Below are 21,312 nucleotides of genomic sequence, written 5' to 3'. Positions count from 1 at the left end.
GGCATGCTGGCTTCTCTTTCACCGTCTCTTGAGAGTGGGTGAAGAAGAATTTTGTTCTCTTTTGCCCCTGCTTGCCCTTTGGTCCTGTTTGAGTGACATTACAACCATGGGTAAAGACCTCAGAAATCATTCTCTGCTTGCTTCCTTCTCATCATCCTACTGATGGGCTGAAAGGCCAAGCAAGGACAGGGAGACTTCAGAACTTCAGCTGTAGGCACAAATCCTCTTCCATCCGGCCAGCTGTGGCTGGGGTCATATGAATCCGGGCTGACTGTGAAAGTCCCCTCTCATCACAGCTCTCCTGCTGGTTCTCAGATGCAGCTGTCCTCCAGCTTGAGGTTCTTAGCAGAACTCCAGATGTTGGTCAGCGGGAACATTGAACTTGAGTTTGTGTTCCTCAAAGAGCTTGCATAGTTCATTGATGTAGTGCTGGTGAAGCTGGTTCACCTCCATCTCTGAGGGCTGTGGTGTCTTCTGCACCTCGATGGGCTTCCCCACTGCAAGGAACAGAGGAGGACAGGGGCCAAGAGTGAGCACCGCTGCAGTCTCAGGAGCCCCGGGAGCAAGGTTCACCCCGTGGTCACCCTACGAGGGGTCCCACTCCTATCCCCTCCTCCCGTGATTTCAGATTCCAGATCTCCCACTCTCCCCACTTCCCCTCACTCCACGTGTGTGTTTAAGTGTAAATTCATAAGCACGCATATGCATGTGGAGGTCAGAGGTTAACCTCCGGGTACTGTTTCTCAGATGCCATCAACCATGTTTATGGACACTCAAGTCTTTCATTGGCCTGGGACTAATTGGTTAGGCTAGCCTGGCATCTAGTGAACCCTAGGGATCCTTCTGTCTCTACTTCCTAAGTGCTGGGATTAAAACATGGGCCATCCCATTCAGATTTTTTTATAGGTACTGGGTAGTTTCTCTAGCTTGCATTTCACCAACTGAGGTATCTCCCCAGCCCTCAAGTATTGAATTCTAAAGTTTTAAGACAAATCAACTCCCAGACTCTCGGTAACCTAGTAGCCAGCTTCCAATATGCTGGGCAATAGGCATTCCCTTTATTTGTGTTCTCTCCCTTAGCCCCAGGCAAACAAAACCTGTCATTATCCCTACTTGACAGGGGATACAATGAGGCTCAGAGGAGTAATTTATCCAAGTAACCAGGCGTAAGCAGCACTAGGTTTTAAACGCTGGGGGTGCACACCTCCTCCGGGGTATGTGATTCTGAGAATTCAACATTAGAGGTGTCTACACTTCTGGAATTGGGGTGGGGTGTCTCAGCCTTCCTTCACTGCCTTATGCACTGAGTGCAAAGCACCCTGGTCATAGGGAAGAATCAGGAAGAGGCTGGGAAAGCAGTGCACTCTCCTCTTGGAAATATCTCCAGAGGCAGCAACAACATTCAGATACACGAGGTCGTTGCCATACAACCCAGCAAGGCCTCAATGCAAGGATTACCAAACCTGTGCTCAACTCACAAATGGGAGGGTGGCTGGGGTTGAAGCGAACAGAGTTCTCTCTACAAATGTCAAATGAGAATCCAAGAACACAAAAGAGATACGCAAACAGCTGAAAACCTTTGCTAAGTCTAGACACCGAAGCTCATGTTACCTTCTTACAGGGAGAGCCCCCAGAGCTAATTCAGAGTCTATTGATTATTAGTTGGCACATAAATTTTAAAACATTCTTCATCTGTACACGTATGTATATGTGAAGCCCGGAGGTCAAGCATGGTGAGCGTGTTCCTCAGTCATGCTTCCTATTTTTTTGAGACAAGATTTCTCACTAAACCTGGAGCTTGCCAACCGGTAGACTGCCAGCCAGCAGTCCTACAGATCCTGTTTTATCCCCACCCCCAGGACTGGGATTACAATGCCCACTACTGGGCCGTGTGCCTTGCTTTTACCACGGGTACTGGAGGTCAAAGTCATGCTTGCTCAGCATGTCCTTACCGATCGAGTCATCTCCCCATCCTGGCATAGAATTTTAGCATTTCTGTTCTCTACCCAAGCCCCATTAGATCATCCAGATCACAATTAAACCCTCCTTCTCTGGCCTAATGAAGGTCAGATAGATCCCAGTTACAACCTCAGCTCTGTCCCTCAAAGGCAACATGACCTTGTAGAAATCATTTAACTTCTTTGGGCCTCATTTAATACCATTTAGAGATAATAGTCCCTACCTCAAAGGTTGCTAGGACAAACCAAGATGGAGTATGGCAACTGACGAATGTCTGACTTTGCTGGGAGGTGGTGGCACACGTCTTTAATCCCAGCACTCGGGAGGCAGAGGCAGGCAGATCTCTGTGAGTTCGAGGCCAGCTTGGTCTACAAGAGCTAGTTCTAGGATTCCAGGACAGGCTCCAAAGCCACAAAAAAACCCCATCTCGCAAAACAAAACAAAACAAAACCAAAAACCAATGTCCGACAAAAAGCAGGTCCCCTGCTGTCTCTTCTCGAGTATGAGTACTCAGCCACCAGTACCTCTCATTGAGAATAAATACTCAGTCATCAGTACCTCTGTGTCTGTTACAGCTCTTATCCCAGACTGCCCCTGGCAGGATTATCTGTGTGTGGCTGTGTGGGGCTGTCTAGAATGAGCCCCATAAGGATGAGGACGTATATTTCCCATCCTCAAGTTCCCTGCAGCATCCAGACCCTGTTCTTGCAACCTGCCGCAGCTGGTCTGGATCTCAGCTCACCTATGGTATTGATGGGCTGGCGGAAAGGCATGAGGCCGAAGCTGTACTGGAAGACGCCACGGCCATGGAAGAGAGGGAGGGAGATGCCCATGATCTTCTGTAGTCGGTTCTGGACGCGGCGCAGCAAGGTGCCGCAGGTGTTCTCCACTTGGTTAAACAGGTTGTTCTCCCCAAAGGAGAAGATTGGCACCAGCGCTGCCCTAGAGGGACACAGGGGAGGGAGTATGGGGGCATCCTAAGAGGCAGGGATGGACAGGTCACCCAGCAGGGCCAGCAGCCAGAACTGGACATGCCTTGACCCTTGACCTTCAGAGAGCCTTTTCAGGTTCCCACGGGTAGATCAGAATGTCCTAGGACATCTTCCTGGGTCTGAAACATTTTTACTTTTCACAAAAAAAAAAAAAAAAAGAATCTTCTTGTGCCAACTGGCTCGATTTCCTCAAAGATGCCTCTCCCATGATGGGTGAACAGTTCGGCAGTAAGCTCCCAGCCCCATCCTTCCAGATTCCCAAAGGTCTCAGAGCTCACACCAGGAAACACTGCCCATCTCACCAAGTGCCCATCGATTCCCCCAGTCTCCTTTATGGAAATGCATCTAGAAACCTGGCTGTGAGACACCAACTTACAATTTTCACTGTATGGCCTGAGAATCTCCTTGCCAAAAACAGAAGCTACAATCATCTTTGCTGTCTCCCCAACAAAACAAACCTCCAACAGTCCCACAGTGTGATTCTCCAGAGTTCCATACCCGTGTATCAGGGCGAGCCTGATGAAGCCCTTCCGATTCTTCAGCAGCAGCCTGTAGGCTCCAGGCCTGGCGTCCAGTGCTTCCTGGGAGCCCCCAATGATGATGGCTAGCAAGTTCCCGCCACCCTTCTTGCTCAGAATGTGACCAGCACTCTCCTTGTCTGATGTGACCAGCCCTAGGGAGAGAGCAAGGTAGGTCAGATACCAGGTGAAGAGACAGGGCGGTGAAGATAGGAGCAGCCCAAGAAAGAGACCATTGACATTGTCCATGGAGCCAGGATTCCCCCAACAACACCCCCACCAGCTGGGGGTCTCTGAGTCTTTCCCAGCACAGCAATATAGGAAGTTCTTCTCTGGGTCTAGCCTCTGCTGTTGCTAAACAAGTACTTGGAAGGACTGCAAAACTGTTGACAGCCCTTTCCCAGATCTCCCTGCTCACCCAGAAGCCGTGTCTTCCTGAGCTACCTGGATCCAGGTTGGAGACTCACCTACAGACATGATGTAATCCCGGATGAAGGGGGCCCGGAACCACAAAGGCAACATCATCAGGTTTGAGCGGATTCCTGGGAAGAGCGAGGAAAAGCCGGTACTTTCAGTGCACAGGTTGAGAAAGGCTCCTGCGGCCAGGACTCCATGGGGGTGGAAGCCAGCGATGTAGTTCCGGGTAGGGTCCAGCTCAGCTGTCTTGATCAACTGCAGGAGACAGCAAGCTGGTGACCATCAGAGGAACCTGTACGCCAGTCCTGGTTCTGCCGCTACTGGCTTGGGTCACTCAAGGGACTGAGAGTCTCAGGTGCCTCCGAAGCCTGAACACCCTGGATGCTTCCACAGAGAGAGCCATTGTGTGGGAGCTGGAGGCTTCACAGACTGGGCGCTGACTTTGGACAAAATGTTCACCCCCTGCCTAGGTGTGAAGTTGGAACATCTGACCCTGTCCCAGGAAGACCTGCCCCTTCTGCCGAGAGGTTCAAGTGAAAAGGGTCTGGAATTCCTGACTACCGGGTAGGATGCTGTGATAGGTCTGAATGGGAATGGCTCATTTATTTGAATGTTTGGTCCCTAGTTGGGGGTGGGGAACAGTTTTGGGAAGGACCAGGGGGTGTGGCTTTATTGGAGGAAGTGTGCAACTGGAAACAGACTGAGATTTCAAAGGCCCGCACCAGGCCCAATGCGGCTTTCTCTCTGCCCCCAACTTGAGGATAAGTTCTTGGCTTTTACTCCAGTGCCACGCCTGCCTGCATGCCGCTATACCTCCTGCCATGATGACTGCAGACCAGCCCTCCAAAACCGTGAGCGCGCCCCTAGTTAAATGTTTTGGTTGTTGTGTCTCTTCCTCGTGGTAGGAAGGTAGTGAAGACACAGGAAGGATGTGAGGGCTACATGGGTATCACCACGCTGGGGTCGTTCCATCTCAGCCTTACTGGAAAGACAAGTTGACCCGTCTACTCTAGGAGTGAGTGATCACAAGAGAGATCAGAATCAGGTTTTGATCTCGTTGACACAGCTTGTGGGCCTAAGACTGGCTCCAGTCCTGTGGATCTGGTGGGTCGTGGGAGTGTCTCTGCTGTCCCAAGGCCAGACCCTAACTCCAACTGTATTAACTCTCTCCGCTATGCCAGGGCAGAAACTTACCCTGACTGGTCACACCTGATGCATCAAGAGCCCAGAGTTACCACCAGAAAGAGAGCAAGAGCCACATGTCACTAAACAGTTCTAGGTGAAGTGGGACAAGGACATACACAGGGAGGGGGCTGAAGGGACCGCTGACTATGTAAAAGCATTGGCTGCGTAAGCACAAGGGCTTGAGTCTGGATTCCTAGAACCCATGTCAAAGTCAGATACACAGCGTGAATGGCACCTACAGTGAGATGGGCCAGCAGCAGGAGATCCCTAGAAGCTAGCCTGGCATGTTAGGGAAGAAGCAGCAGAGGCCCTGTCACAAATTAGATAGAAGGCATGGACCAATCCTTAGGTTGTTCTATGATCTCCACTGGTGGGCCATCACACGCGCATGTGCACACACACACACACACATACACACACATACACACACACACAAACACGCACACACAAACACACATGCACACACATACACGTGCGCACACATACACACACACACATACACACACACACAAACACGCACACACAAACACACATGCACACACATACACGTGCGCACACACAGACCTCTTTGCCTGAGCTATCACACGCATGCATACACACAGACACACAGACACACACACACACACACCTCTGCCTGGGTGGTAGCCAAGTCCAAAGATCATGGCTGAAGGCCATGTTGTAGGTGGGACCAGTCCCTTCCCTCTCTGCCAGAAACCTATCTCTGCTTCTCAGTGCCCTGTGCTCTGGGAGCCACAGCTACGGGAGTTAAAAGTGGCCCATCTCCCCTTGGGATCCCTGGGTTGGAGGCTTCCTGAGAGGATGGGTGGCAGGGACTCTGCACCTTCCTGGAGACGGGTAGCCCTTTCCACTGGCTAAGCTTTGCCAGGTGAACCGTCATCCTGTCAGCAAGATGCAGCTCCCAGAGGCTGCCTCCCTCAGGATTCTTCTTGCTGCCTCTGGGGCCTCAGCAGCCTGGAGGTGGAAATGAGGTCCCAGGACTATCTGCCTATGCCGACTGCAGAGTTTTCCATCCTCCTGTTCTCAGTCTTGGCTTGACCTCTGAAAACCTCTCACCACACAGAGTCCACCAAACCCCTCCAAAACACCATAGGGCCCTGCAAGGACTCAGAAGTCCCAGGCAGAGGGGCCGTTGCCTTCCCAGAAGGGGACCAAGAAAGTGATGGAAACCCCTGCAGGGTCAGAGCTGTAGCCCACACAGGTGCCTACACGGGAGGCTACCTAGGGTATTCATCCCTTGCTCCGTACATGGCAATGCTTGCTATTTAACGTCCGCACCTCTGTGAAAACAATTGGAAATTTATGAAAAGACAGAAGAGAACAGATCTCTCCTCCCAGTGGTTCCACTGCTGAGTGATTTAGCCGACAGAATTGTCTGCACTCTGGTCGAATGCCATCCAAAAAAAAAAAAATGCCATTTATGAACGCATCAGCTTTAGCTGATATCAGAAACTTGTCCACCAACAGGGCTTGTCTGGAAAAACTGGGGATGAGGCAGACAGAACGAACACAGCCACAGGAGAGTATGAAGCAAGCCAGGATAGCTTGTAAGTGAGCAGCATGGAGCAGGATAGTGTGCAGGACGTGGCAACCAAGTGGAAGTGACAGGATTAAAGCGAGCATTACAACCTGGCATTTTTACAGGCTTGTGAGGCAAGCGTGTTACTGCCTGAGCCATTCCCCAGCCCTAAAATGGAGTCTTTCACACCTGCTTTCTTGTTCTCTTGAATTTTGGACAAGAACACATTCCTATTTTAAATAAACAAATGAACAACTGTACCCTTGATAACAAAGCATTTGTGTATAAAGAAATATCCCGGTGAGGATGGGGGCCAAGTGAGCTGGCATTTGCACGCACTGGAGGGTGACTGTGGTCCCACTGAGGCCCAGTCTGCACTTTTCTACTGGTATCTTCTGTGCTAAGTGTTCCCTGTGAGGCTTAGATTCTGTGTGTCCTGCTTGCCGTGTCTCCACACATGACGGGAGAGAGGAGATGCTTCAGGAAGAATAGAACGAGGGAGAGAAGGAAGAAAGTCAGTGGGAGGGGCAGGCGTAGCTTCCTCAGAAGGTAGACACCTCCAACCCAATCCTGTACTCACTTGGATTGCGCCGCAGGTGAGAGAGCCCTAAGCTAGGGCTCTAGGAGCTCATGAGGGCTGTGCCAACTCCTGGCTCCCTGGTGTCTCAGTCACTCTTTGCTAACAGGACAGTGGTGATACCTCCCTGACAGGCTTGTTGTGGGTTCCCAAGGAAGAAAAGGGGAGTTGGTGACGTGCCCCGATCTCTCTGCAGCTCCCCCAGTTCGGCTACCAGGAGGGTAGGGTGACTGAGCAAGGTTGTGGGTGTCTGGAGAAATCCTGGCTGGGTCTGGGCCTGGGCCATGGGGGTGAGAGAAGAGGGGCAGCCAGATCACTGGACTCTGGGGTTACTCAGTTTTCACTGCTGTCACCTGTATACCATGAGGTCCAGGCTTTGAAAATGTGTGATCAAGTGCACTTTGACACAGCTGTGCAATATCACCACTGACCCTAGCGCAGACTCCCAGCTCCAGAAGGGAACCCTTATCCATGACTCATTGCTTCGTCCCCAGCCCTGGTAACCACGGATCTGTTCTTCAGCTCCCTGGGTTTGCCTGTTCTGGGCAGTGTCTAAAGGCTTCTTGGACTTACTGGTGTGTTCCCAAGGTCTCTTTCATGCTGTGTCACAAGTCAGTACTTCGTTCTATTTTTATGACCAAATAATACTCAACCACATGGACAGACTGTATTCTGTTTATCAGTGGATGAGCACTTGAGTAGTTTCTACTCTTTGGCTGTTACGAACCACGTGGGCTTGAGCGTGTGTGAACATTTTCAGTTCTGAAGGAAGGTCCTAAAATATTACCTTTAACTGCAAGGTCCTTCTCCGTGCCTGCACAGAAGACCCGAGCATCACACCGTGCACCGTTACACTAGCTTAGAGCTCAGCTCTCTCCACCCGGTCACACCACTTCTCAACCCTCCTACGGCTCACACGCTCCAGAGTCCACCTTCCTTTTGGCTCCTTTAGGGCACAGGAAGCAGCAGTCCTGCTAGCTTGTAACACTTACCAGGGCCCTAGGGAACGGCTTTAGCATGATGACGCTGTTGCACAAATGAGCACACGCGTGCAGAGGGAATGGGAAAATTGCCCAAAACCACAGGGGCGACTGGGATTTGAGACCTGCCGTCTCCTTCAGAGAGCACAGGACGGATCCAGAAAGCCTTTGCTTCGGGACGAAGGGCATTCAGGACCAGTTTTGGAACTTTCTAGTCAATCTTGCAAAATCCAGGACTCTAGGGTCCCTCCCCCAGGCTCCTGCATCAGCAGCCTACTCAACTGCCCCGGGGCAAACGGATCAATGTTCTCATAGGGAAGTGGTTCAGGGCCCTACTGTGCACCTAGATTACCTGGCAGGAAGACAGGGTTTGATCCAGTACAACTGGTGCTGGCCCTGGGGGTGAGAGCCTATTCCTTGGGTGTGTGGATTGTGCAAGTGTGTATGTATGTGTATGCATGTGTATATGGCTGGCTGGGTAGGCACGCTGTATAGTTAGGGCCTGGAGCAATTTCCCTGTATCGCAGCCAGACAGTTGGATGAAGGAAAGGCTGGGATTCTATCTGCCGCTGCTTGTAGTTCCCTCATGTGGCTCTGGGTCTAGGTTTGGCCTCCCCAGATTCTCAGTTAAATTCTCTGCCTCACCTGCCTGCCACACCATGGGGTCATCTGGCTGATGCTCACTGACATCGACGGATCCATTCCCTCATTTCTGAGCTATATCCCCCTTCCAAATGAAACATCTTGAAATATGTTTGCACATTTTAACAACCTTGCTCGGCCACCCTACCCTCCTGGTAGCCGAACTGGGGGAGCTGCAGAGAGATCGGGGCACGTCACCAACTCCCCTCTTCTTCCTTGGCCTCCTGGGAACCCACAACAAGCCTGTCAGGGAGGTGTCACCGCTGTCCTGTTAGCAAAGATGCATCCCGCGATCCTAACTGAAGATGTGTTTTATGGTCCATACAATACTGTGTGTTTTACCGAGTGTCTGAGTGGACGGACGGTCCCAGGGCCGACTTCGTGCCAGGCACAGCACACACAACAACCCACTTTGTCCTCCCTTGTCATCCCGTGACCCAGTGTACAGAGGAGGAAACTGAGACCTGTGATCATTCTCAGCTATTGAAGGAGCAGAGCCCAGCCTGAGCCCGGGCATCCAGGCTCCAAATGCAAAGCCGGGTCGGAGCTCTGTGTGAAAGGTGGTGGGGAAGAGAGCACCGTGCAAGCATGGATAATGGGGTGGGGTGGGGGGGAGCAAGCGAACCGCAGAAAAGGAGTGGTTCTCGGTTGTACTTAAGGTCCAAGGAAGGAGGGATGAGTCGGAGGGGGGGAGTTTAGGACCCAGAACACGGTTCTGGAGTAGCAGCCCTCACTAAGGGTTTTGGTTGTCACAGCTAGCACACAGTAGGGAGCTGCCAGGAGTGAGAACAGCCAGAACAAGGACTTATCAGTAGGGATTGAGAAAGCCCCCTGAAAGGGACTTACTGGGAGGGACAGGGGCAGGGACAGCGGTGGGGTGAGAGGTGATCTTGGTTATAGCGAACTGATTCTGACCGTGAGCAGTGTGGTGTGTGCAGCATTTCCTGACCCCGGGTCATGGTCCTGGTCACAGATCGTGGTCCCTACCAAGGTCCTGACCTGTGTAGAGTGTTTATTCTGGGTGATGAAATCTCCATGGGGACGTCCAGGACACACGTGATAGGGACAGCTTCCTCTAAACAAACTGCCCGATTTCTCATCATTAGCCCTTAGGGAAGCAGTAAAGATGACCTCGGTACAGCCATAATGCCCACCCTGCCGGGAAGCTACTTTATAAAAATCTTGAAAGTCATCAGAAGAAGACCACATTTGATGCAGAGGCTCTGGACGGGAGTGGGAGGGGTTAGCAGAACTGGGAAAGAAGAGTCCCCAGAAGAGAGGGATTGGATACAGTCAGTCCTCTCCTGCTGGCTCCTCTTCTAAGCCAGGCACAGCCTAGGAGACTTCATCTCTCCCTCTGCTGGCCACTCACTGGTACCGCCTGACCCTGGCTGGTACTTCTGCGTTGAGCCTGGGATAGGTAACAACACTCGAATTTCTGCACATCAGGCGGGGAGCCCCCTGGCTGTGGAAGGATCAAGAAGACCGTGGAGCCCCTCCTTATCACTTCTGCCAGCCCTGCTACCAGGGATCCAAGTGGGAAGACTTAGAGGTCCTCCAGAGTCCCGGGGCTTCTGGGACCTGGAAAATGTCAGTTATCCATCCCAGTTTGGGGAAGCGACCTCTAGGGGGCTCCACTGAACTGAGTCACCTCTCCAGCCACAGCTCAGGCTAGCTTCTGCTTTGGTCTCACTGAGAGCCCTGACCCAGGGGCTCAGGAGGTCTCCTGAGACAAACTCCTGGCCTCTGCCTGTGGGGTCCACTTTGCAGGAAGCCTCTCTTCTGCTGAGCCCAGGACTCACGAAAGGAAGCCAGAGCCAGAATGGGCAAAACTCGACAGAACCCAGAACTAACCAGGCTTCCTTTGGCTCTGTATATGATGTCACTTACACCTCCCCAGGGTAGAGGTCACAGGGTAGAGGTCACACTCTCCTGGAGAACTCTGACCTTCCTGACAGGGGCTGGAGAGAGGTGAGGCAGGGAAGAGACCAGTCACAGAGCTCAGAGGTCCAGGGGCAGGGACTAGGGCCTCCATCCAGGGCGTGTCCATGGTTGTTCTTGGGTCCCAAGGAGCTGTGCTGCGCTGTGGGGGTGAGGTGGGGTGGGGTGGGATGCTGTGTGCTGGATACTGGGAGGGGTTCCTGTAGAATAAATAAATCTGAGGGGCGGAGTGTCTGACGCTCCTCTGAGTCCCCCAAGCTAGTTCAGACTTCCTCTCTTTTGACACTAAGATGCTCAATGCCCTTGAGTGGCAATCTCTGTTAGCTCCTCTGTACTCCCTGCTGGTCTCATTCCTTGGAGGCCCTGCTTTCTAGAGAGCTAGGGGCTCCTGCATGCCTTTGTCACCCAATATGACAGCGCTTGTGCGACCTCGGGACTCTCAAAAGGGCACAGGGTATGATCCTGGATTGGAGTCGCCATGATGCAAGCAAGTTGTTTAACCTTTATGGGCCTGTTTCTCCCACCCATCCCCCTTTGAGAGCAGGGGACTTGAGTCCTGGACCAAAGGAAGAGGTGGGACTTTACACAGGGAGGAAGAAGTCGGGTGGGGGTGAAGGTCAGAGTGTCCAGGATCCAGGCAGTGTCCTACTGACTTGGTGACATGGTGTGAGAGGAGCTATTACTAAGACTGTCTGCAGACTTTGTCTGCACCGTCTGTTGGAATCCACACTGTGCAGGAAGGCATGCAGCAGCATTTCTGTCTGCTTGTTTTTGAGACAGGGTCTCTCTTCACAGCCCTGGCTGTCCTCACTACATAGACCAAGATTGCTGCAAACTCTCAGAGAAATTCCTGCCTCTGCCTTCCAAGTACTGGAATTAAAGGTGTGTACCACTATACAGTTATCTCTATCTTAAATATGCCAAAACAGAAGCATAGAGAGACTGGGCAACCCACCTCAAGGTCACACTCGCGCTACATGGCAGATATAGGTTAGGACCTAGTCCATCGAGCTCCATACGCCACGCTCTTGCATCCCCATGGTCCTTTTATCCCACCAGTAAACCAGCACTGCCTGGGCTTCTCAGGGCTGTGTCTGTCTATACCCCACGGAGGGAGCCCCAGAATCTCCTCACTCCAGTTCAGGAATCTGCTTCACCAGGACCAAGCTTCACGTCCAAGGTCACATGTTCACAATGACCTGACTTGAAAGGGCAATGAATCAAAGATGGCAGGATCTGAGGACACTCAAGGTAGGAGATGTCACAATGCTTGCTAATCCTTAGAGACACTGAAGCCAGCATGAGCAAAGCCCTGTCTAAGAACACACAGCCTGCCAGTGATAAGGCAGGACGGACTCTGAGGCAGCGCTATACCAGTGAAGAAGCATTAAGTTTAAAGTTCGCTGTGCAACTCAGGTCTCACCCTTGCGTCCCCCATCTGCCGAGTATAATGTGGGGTCTCTTAAGACCTGCTGCTTATCGTTTTCACCCAGAACTTTGACTGCTGCTGGCTTTGCCCCTATAAGATACAAATATCCCCTTCAAGACACATTTATTCATCAGTACCCATATTGGCCCCGAGTCCCATGGCCGGAAAGACAATACGCTCTTCCGCAGGCCTCTCGGGCTCCTGCCTCCCAGCCAGCCTTCTGCTCTGCAGATTCCCTGTGCTCACAGAGATGAGTGGCCCAGAGGTCCTTGGACCCCCAGAGCTCGGTACTCACATTGACAGGGAAGTAATCCCTCATGTACTTCCAGATGGTCCAGCGTCTGACGAACTGGCTGGTCCGGCCTCCCTGGCGCGGCTTGTCCCAGTCCAGGAACAACCAGGTGGCATACAGGACAGAGAAAAGCCAGAACCTTGTGAACAGGAGGCCTATGAAGATGGCGATGCAGATCTGGGCTGGGAGAGAAGCAGAGAGAGAGAGCTGCAAGGAAGGCAGTCCCAACGCCAACTTAGATCTTCCGTGACTATGCCCCCATGCCAGCAGCTCTGCCCCGTCTGGCCCACACTTCCACGCCTCGCATATCAGGACAGTCACACTGGCAAGGGGCCCAGTCTAAAGTCATCTTCCTCCTCTACACCAGGGGTCTCACCTACATGCCCTTACCACATTCATTCAGCACACACTCTATAAATGGGTCGAATTAGCTTTTGCCTTCTACTTTGAGAACCCTAGAGAAAAAGGAGACAATTTTCTTCCCGGCCCCCTTTCTGTCCACTCTCAGTCAAAGCTAAGCCCAGACTCCTTCCCAAGGCCCTACCATGGCGTCCAGCTGTTGCAAGGCACAGCCTGACAGTTCAGCCTGGCCTCAGCTCTGAGCTGGCACACCACCTTACCCACCTACGTGGCCAGGGCTCCAGCCAGAGTTCCCAAGCCTACTCTGCTCTGTGTGTCATGGGGACATGGCCTGGTTACCCTGGAGACGGCAAGGCTAGGACCAGGCTAGATGCAGATGTCTCTCTTTCCTGTGTTTCTGTCACCCTTGCGGCAAGTGAATCCCAGTCATCTCAGGTGCAGCGGGTCCACACCCCATCTTTCCCAGAGACGGGGCCACATCCCATCTGGTGGATCATCTTTCCCATAGACTGCTACCCCACCTCACCTGGGCAACACCTTTTTGGTTTTTTTTTTGTGTGTGTGTGTGGTTTTTCGAGACAGGGTTTCTCTGTGGCTTTGGAGCCTGTCCTGGAACTAGCTCTTGTAGACCAGGCTGGCCTAGAACTCCCAGAGATCCGCCTGCCTCTGCCTCCCGAGTGCTGGGATTAAAGGCGTGCGCCACCACCGCCCGGTTGGGCAACACCTTTTATTTGCTGAGTTTTCCCTTTTAGCATCACGATCAAACCCACGGATCCATACAAGCTAGGCAAGGGCTCTCCCTAGCACTGGGCTACACCCAGCCCCTGGGTTCTTTCTGTTGGGTTGCTTTTGTTGTTTTTCTTGTGAAGCAGGGCCTCAACTATCCAAGGCTAGCTTCAAACTCCTTGGGCAGCTAAGGATGACTGAACTTCCAATCCTACCTCTACCTCCCAAGTACTAGGATTATAGGTGTCCACCAAGCCTGGTTTGTGCAGTGTTGGTCCAACCCAGGGCAATTACTCTACCAACTGAGCTATATCCCCAGCCTTCAGAGTCTCAGAGTAAAGCCAGACCCAGTTGTGAGTCCACTTGGAGAGCGTAGCAGCCGTAGTTATTGGTTTGGGTTTGTTTTTAACTCTTTGGTGGCCCAACACCCAACTCTCAAACACAGAGTGATTTATTCTTACTTATGAGTGCCCGGCCTTAGCTGGATTGTTTCTAGCCAGCTTTTTTTTTTTTAAATATTTATTTATTTATTCATTATAGACACAATATTCTGTCTGTGTGTATGTCTGCAGGCCAGAAGAGGGCACCAGAACTCATTACAGATGGTTGTAAGCCACCATGGGGTTGCTGGGAATTGAACTCAGGACCTTTGGAAGAGCAGGCAATGCTCTTAACCACTAAGCCACCTCTCCAGCCCCTCGCCAGCTTTTCTAACTTAAATTATCCATTTTTGCCTCTGGGCTTTTTACCTTTCTTTATTCTATAAATCTTTCCTTCTTACTCCGTGGCTGACTGGGTGCCTGGGTGGTTGGCCCCCGGTGCTTTCCTTGCCTCCTTTTCTTGCTCCTTGCTTTCTTCCATAGATTTCTCCTCCTATTTATTCTCTCTACCTGCCATCTCTGCCTATTTCTCTCTCCTGCCTTGCTATTGGCCGTTCAGCGCTTTATTAGACCAACCAGGTGTTTTAGACAGGCACAGTAACACAGCTTCACAGAGTTAAACTAATGCAGCATGAAAGAATGCAACACATCTTTGAGCCATTAAACAAACCTCAACATAAAGCCAGCCACACTGAACCTTTAGAAGAGAAAGTGGGAAGAACACTTGAAATGCATTGGCACAGGAGACCACTTCCTAAGTATAACCCCAGCAGCACAGACACTGAGAGAAACAATTAATAAATGGGACCTCCTGAAACTGAAAAGCTTCTGTAAAGCAAAGGACACAGTCAACAAGACAAAACGACAGCCTACAGAATGAGAAAAGATCTTCACTAACCCCACATCAGACAGAGGTCTGATCTCCGAAATATACAAAGAACTCAAGAAACTTAATATCTAAAGAACAAATAATCCAATAAAAAGTGGGGCAGAGACCTAAACAGAGAACTCTCAACAGAGGAATATAAAATGGCTGAAAGACACTTAAGGAAATGTTCAACAGCCTTAGTCATCAGAGAAATGCAAATCAAAACAACTCTGAGATTCCATCTTACACCTGTAAGAATGGCCAAGATCAAAAACACTGACCACAACTTATGCTGGAGAGGTTGTGGGGAAAAGGGAACACTTCTGCATTGCTGGTGGGAATGCAAGCTGTACAACCCCTTTGGATGTCAGTGTAGTGATTTCTCAGAAAATTAGGAAACAACCTTCCTCAAGACCCACTAATACCACTTTTGGGTATATATCCAAAGGATGCTCAATCGTGCCACAAGGACACGTGCTCAACTATGTTCAAAGCAGCTTAGATTTGTCATAACCAGAACCTGGAAACAACCTAAATGCCCCTCGAATGAAGAATGGATAAGGAAAATGTGGTACATTTACACAATGGAGTACTGCACAGCAGAAAAAAAAATGACATCTTGAATTTTGCAGGAAAATGGATGGAGCTAGAAAACATTATTTTGAGTGAGGTAACCCAGACACAGAACATGACAATTATCACATGTACTCACTCATAGGTTCTTTTTAAACATAAAGCAAAGAAAGCCAGCCTACAAACCACAATCCCAGAGAACTTAGACAACAATGTGGACACTAAGAGAGACTTACATAGATCTAATCTACATGGGAAGTAGAAAGTAGAAAAAGACAAGATCTCCTGAGTAAATTGGGAGAATGGGGACCTTGGGGGAGGGTGGAATGGGGGAGGGCAGAGGCAGGGAGGGGAGCAGAGAAAAATGCAGAGCTCAATAAGTGTCAATAAAAATGTATTAAAAAGAATTATATAAAGACAAAAATACATAGACTTTTGGACACATAGAAGCATAAATAATTGATACACAATCTGTGATGAAAATTCGGCATGCATGCATGCATGCACTCCCCAAGAACCAAAAGGTAAAATGTAAAGAAGAGTGTCTAAATCTAAGTTAAAATAAAGGCACTGGAAATGAATGTCAAAAAATAAGTAAGTAAGTAAGTAAATAAATAAATAAATAAATAAATAAAACTTCAGCTACAGCTCTTTCCATTTGGGCCAACCAAAAGTCTCTGCAGTGTCTTCCACTTAATAAGACCCTCTCTCAAGAAGAAAAAACTCACTATTAATAGTTACTACCTGGAGGGGAGGATTATGGTTTACCTAAAGGTTCAAATGTTGTTTGAATGAGTTACTTTTGCAGACAGAAAAAAGAAACAAAGTTTAGGAGAAAACAAGAGCACTTTTCCCTCAATCACGAAGTTCCTACTTGGCGATCCTGACTCTCAAATTTCTCCCTCCTTCTGTTAACAGCAAGCCAGGCCGGGTCTGTCTGGTGATTTAGGGAGGTGGCCCTTGCTTCCCTTAGCCAATCTCTCCAAGCCTGCAGTTTCTTTTGCCATTCGTGGTTTGGTTTGGCATCTTTGGAAAACGGTCCAGCTGTTCTGGAGCTCACTATGTAGACCATGCTGTCCTCAAACTAACAGAGATCCCAAGTGCTGGAATCAGAGGTGTGTGCTATGATGCCCAGTTTAGCCTGAGGTTTCTTTTTTGGTTGTTTGTGTTTATTACTGTTTTATTTATCATAGCCAGAAACGAAACAACCTAGATGCCCATCAACAGATGACTAGATAAAGAAAATGTGTTAAGTTTATACAATGTAATATTAATAGCTGTTTTAGAAAAATGAAATCACAAAATTCACAGCTAAATGGATAGAGCTAGAAAAAAAATTACACTGAATGAGGTAAACCAAGCTCAAAAAGACAAATACATACGTGCTTATATGTGAATGTTAGCTTTGAAACTTTCAGTAGACAGACTACAATTCCTAAAACCACAGAGGTTAAGTATAGAGTAAGGGACTCGGGAGGAGGGAGGTTCTCCCAAGGATGGAGAAATAGAATATATAGTTCTGGAGAGACAGGAAAGAGATTGGAGTGGAAAGATTAAACAAAGAAGGGGAAAGGAGAGGGGAGAGCCTGAGGTTTCTCAACCCCCTACTGTTTAGAGACTTGGGGTATGTACACTGGCTAAGGTCACATAGCAAGCTAACAGTAAAACCTGAGAGTCAGTGCTTGGCCCATGTATGGCATTCACTCATTCAACAAATATAAAACAAAACCAGCTAAGAACAGCATAGCCCAACACTGGAGGATCTTGCTCTCCCATGAGAGGGCCGTGAGAGAGGAAAAGAAACAGAAGCAATGAACAAGCCCATCTGGAAAGCATTTGGCTCTGGGCCTGAGCCCTTGGAGCCTGGTCCTAATTGACTTTCCCAGCTACTCCATGCCATTTTGCAAAATACATCCCATATGTCCAGTTGAACTGGACATTCAGATCGCACAGTCTTTTCTTCCTCCTTCACACTGCCCTGTCTGGGAAGCTGAATACAGGCAGGCTTAGACTCACATTGTATTTTCTCTCTGTGTATTTGTGGTTTGTAAGCATGTATGTGTAAATGTATGTTCACATGTGGGCACACGTGTGTTCAGGTGCCCTTGTGGAGGAACGAGGTGTCTTCCCCTATCACTCTCTGACCTCTCTCTTTTTCTATCTATGACTCTCTGATGATGAGGCAGGGTCTCTCTCTCTCTCTTGAACCCAGGGCTCACGGGTTTGACTAGTTAGCCAGCTTGCTCTAGGGATCCTTTGTCTCCGCTTACTTTGTGTTGACATTATAGTCAGGCCACCAACCCCACCTGGTGTTTGTGCAGCCAACTTAGGCAACCTTTACCGATGAAATCATCTCCCCAGCCCCGCCCTCACTATTCTCTAAAACCTCCTTAGGAAGTACATTTGTGGAGCCTTACCCCACCTCCCCCTCATCTCCGATATGACACCTGTATATGTTCATGTGGGTGACACCTGAGGGTGGACGTGTGCATGCACATGTCTATATGTGTGTGCATGCACGTGTCTACATGTGTGTGCATGCACGTGTCTACATGTGTGTGCACGCACGTGTCTACATGTGTGTGAAGGCTAGAGGACAACCCTAGTGTCAACCTGAGGAGAGCTGTCCACCTCCTTTTGAGACGGTGCCCTTCATTAGCCTGAAGCTAACCTATGAGGCTAGGCTAGCTGGCCATCAAGAGCCAGGGATCTTCCTGGCTCTGCCTCCCCAGTGCTGAGATTACAAGTATGTGTCACCATGCCTGACTTTTTTTTCCTATTTTTTTTTTCAGTTTTTAAAATTATATGGAAAGTATATTGGTTAGAGTTAGTTGACAATAATGGGAAAGAAAATTATGTAACAAAAAATGACTGGGCTGGGGAGATGGCTCAGTGGTTAAGAGCACAGGCTGCTCTTCCAAAGGTTCTGAGTTCAGTTCCCAGCAACCACATGGTGGCTCACAACCACCTGTAATGAGGTCTGATGCCCTCTTCTGGCTTTCGGGCATACATACAGACAGAATATTGTATACATAATAAATAAATAAATATTTTAAAAAAAAGAAAAGAAAAGAAAATAAGAATAAAAAAATTAAAAAAAATGACTAAAATCTAAGGTAAAAAACTTCAAGTGAAGACTTAAAAAAACTTCAAGGAAATAAGTAACAGCATATATTGGTAAAAAGGAATATAACATCAAAAGATACAACAATCATAAATATGTATAAGTGAATATATACTGAACTATGCATACATGTTAAATCAATACATGAGTTAGTTATTTAAGGCAAAGATTTTAGCATTTGGTGCTAGTCAACTTGCTATTATTATAACAAAATTTCTGAAATAAAGAACTTAAAAGGAGCATAGGTTAATAATCATGCCTGACATTTTTACAGAGGTTGTGGGACTCAAACTCAGCTCCTTGTGCTTTCGAGGCTCTGAAGCCATTCCCTCATCATCATCATCATCAAAGAAACAAAATGAGGCAAGATAGCAAGTGTTTTAGACATTTTAGAACTTGTAAGATGCAAATTAGAAGACATTATGAAAGCATTTGAGTAGCGGTTTAAAATTTAATCTTTTAGAAATGACAGAAACTCTTGGATCTTAGACTACAAAAAAGAAAACAAACAAATAACAAAACACTCGGGCTGGTTTTGACCCATGGGCCCTGACTTGGTGACTACTGATACAGACTTCGATTGCCCTCCCTTTGATCTCCTCATTCCCACACACAGCAGAACCTCAACCGTAGGCACAGGGACCTTTATCACAAAGTTGGACTTTACCACTTCTTCCCTGCTGGGTCTCGGGTTCTCCTTTGCCCTCAGGATAAGGTAAAACCACCCACTCCTGCCATGGAAGAGCCTAGAACCCTTTTCTTGCTTCTCTCCAGCTGCTCCTGGCTCAGGGGAGCCCTGGCATCTGTCCTACGTGGTCTTGCTAGGTCTGTGTAAGAGCAGGGCCAGGCAGGTACCACAGGCTGCACGGATGGGGTGAGCTCATTCAGTCAGACAGATGCCTTCCCTCAAGGTCACAGGTGGCAGATTGAGTTTGGTGTCCCTCAGCCGCTGTGAGCATGTGGTTATGGCCTCTGTGGCCCTTGGTCTTCAGTGCCCTTTGACCCAAGCCAGCCCCAGGCTGAGGCCTCCTGCCCTCTGCTTTCTGTACCCATCAACTATTTTCTATAGCTACACTTCCTCCCAGCGCCCTCTGCCCACCCCACAGCCCTTCTTCCTCTGGAGGGAGCAGGGACCAGGCTCTTGATTTACAGCCCGGCCTTTCAAGCATGCCATTTCTCTGCTTGACTGTGCTACCAGAAGTACTTAAAATGTTTACCAACCCTGGGATAGAGGTGCAGACCAATTAAAAAGGGTGCTAGAGGCAGGGTCCTGGATGGCCCACTTTGGGAAAGAACCCTATAGCTGAAGAATTGTGAGGTGATCCTAAGGGAGCACGTACACACATGTACATGTGCATGCGTGCGTGTGCATGTGCGTGAGACTAACATGTACCCAGCACCCAGCATGTGAATAATTTAGACAGCCAGCAGTATCTGGACCCAGGATGAACCCCAGCCCTGCCAGCAAAGGAGATTACGTGAGCTCCCTGCCACTCTTTCTTCCTGGTCCACAGTAGAGCTGGAACGCAGCCACGCATCAGTGGGGTGTGGTGGATCAGGGGTCAGATCCACACCTAAGGAGGCAGGCCAGGTCTGCCTTGGGTTCCCACCTCCCTACGTTCCATCTACAAAGACCCCGTAGGGTGAGGCCGACATTCCCACCATGCAGCTGGTGAAGCTGAAGCTGGTCCCTTCTTTCCTGGCCTCAGTTCCACCTGCCTTTTTCTGAAAGGTAAAATGGAGAGCTTCCTGGTCCGAGTAGCAGGACGCAGAGAGCGCCTTTCCCAGCACTGGATGCTTCCCTGCCCCTCCGCAGCTCGCAGCAGGAGCCTGGGGGAAACTGCCCGCCCCCAATCCCGAAAACTAAAGCTTTCCCAAGATAAAGGAGCCCCTGCTTACCCACACAAGATTCTGGCAGACCCCAGGAACCTCTCTAGCCCAGCAAAGCCCCTTTCTGAATCTCTCTTATCAAGCATCCTGTGTTCCCGCTGAGGCTGCCCGGCCCTTCCCATGAGACCGTGGCTACCCTCTTACCCAAGGCCAAGAAGGAGAAGACCCACTGCAGGACTGCAAAAGTCTGCAGCCTGCGCTCCCATGGCACCGACAGGGGTGCGAACTCCACCATGCTGAGCTTGCTCCGGAGGTCCCTTCCACACACCGCTGTGCTCCAGGCCGAAGGAGCTAGCCCAGCCCAGCCCGGCCCAGCTTTAGCTAGGGCCTCCTTGCTCCGCCCACGCCAGATTTTACCTAGAGGAAATCTTGGAATCCAGCGGCTGGGACCAGAAGGAAGGAGATGGAGAGACCTGTGGAGCCCTTATCAGTCATCTGAGGCGTTGCTTTATCTACCAAACCACCCTCCTGGCGTCCGGAATCCTGCTCTAACTACAGTAAAACCCCGAAAGTTATGCAGTTGCGGGGCCCCTCACCGCCTGCTGTTTTCCTTTCTTTCTCCCAAATCCCTTCTCCCCCTCCACAAACAAGCAGCAACAGTTCCTATCGGAAGTCCTCTGCCCACATCTCCTCCATCCGCCATGCCTCTGCTTATCTAACCAGTAGAATTTGCCGAAAGGCTGTGTTCTGGACCTTCGCATCTCCCACCCACTGTGGGTAGTCTTCACACTTCACACAGGAACATTCCACAAAACTGTTCTCCCAAGTTCGCCGCTGTCGTCCATGCCGTTAAATGTTGTGGTCAGATAAGCAATCTCATCTCGGCCCATCAACAGCCTGATCGCCAAGAATCTATCACGTCCCTGAAGCCACTCTCTCTGGTTTTGCCTCCCGGTTCCCAAGCAACTGTTTCTTGGGTTCC

The 21,312-nt window shown here is 49.8% G+C and overlaps 1 protein-coding gene across 1 annotated transcript; it reads right to left on the bottom strand.

Moving 5' to 3' along the window:
• Positions 1 to 342: 342 nt before the first annotated feature.
• On the bottom strand, positions 343 to 20,625 carry Mogat2 (monoacylglycerol O-acyltransferase 2). Its single transcript, XM_057756605.1, has 6 exons — positions 20,535 to 20,625; positions 12,473 to 12,651; positions 3,937 to 4,141; positions 3,450 to 3,624; positions 2,702 to 2,901; positions 343 to 497 (listed from the first exon to the last, which is right to left on the bottom strand). The coding sequence occupies exons 1-6, from the start codon at positions 20,623 to 20,625 to the stop codon at positions 343 to 345; spliced, it is 1,005 nt and encodes a 334-aa protein (XP_057612588.1).
• Positions 20,626 to 21,312: the final 687 nt, after the last annotated feature.

Source organism: Chionomys nivalis, chromosome 23 (genome assembly GCF_950005125.1).
Source record: "Chionomys nivalis chromosome 23, mChiNiv1.1, whole genome shotgun sequence".
NCBI lineage: Eukaryota > Metazoa > Chordata > Mammalia > Rodentia > Cricetidae > Chionomys > Chionomys nivalis.
Note: the sequence above shows the minus strand (reverse complement) of the source record. Positions and strands in the feature narration are given on the sequence as shown.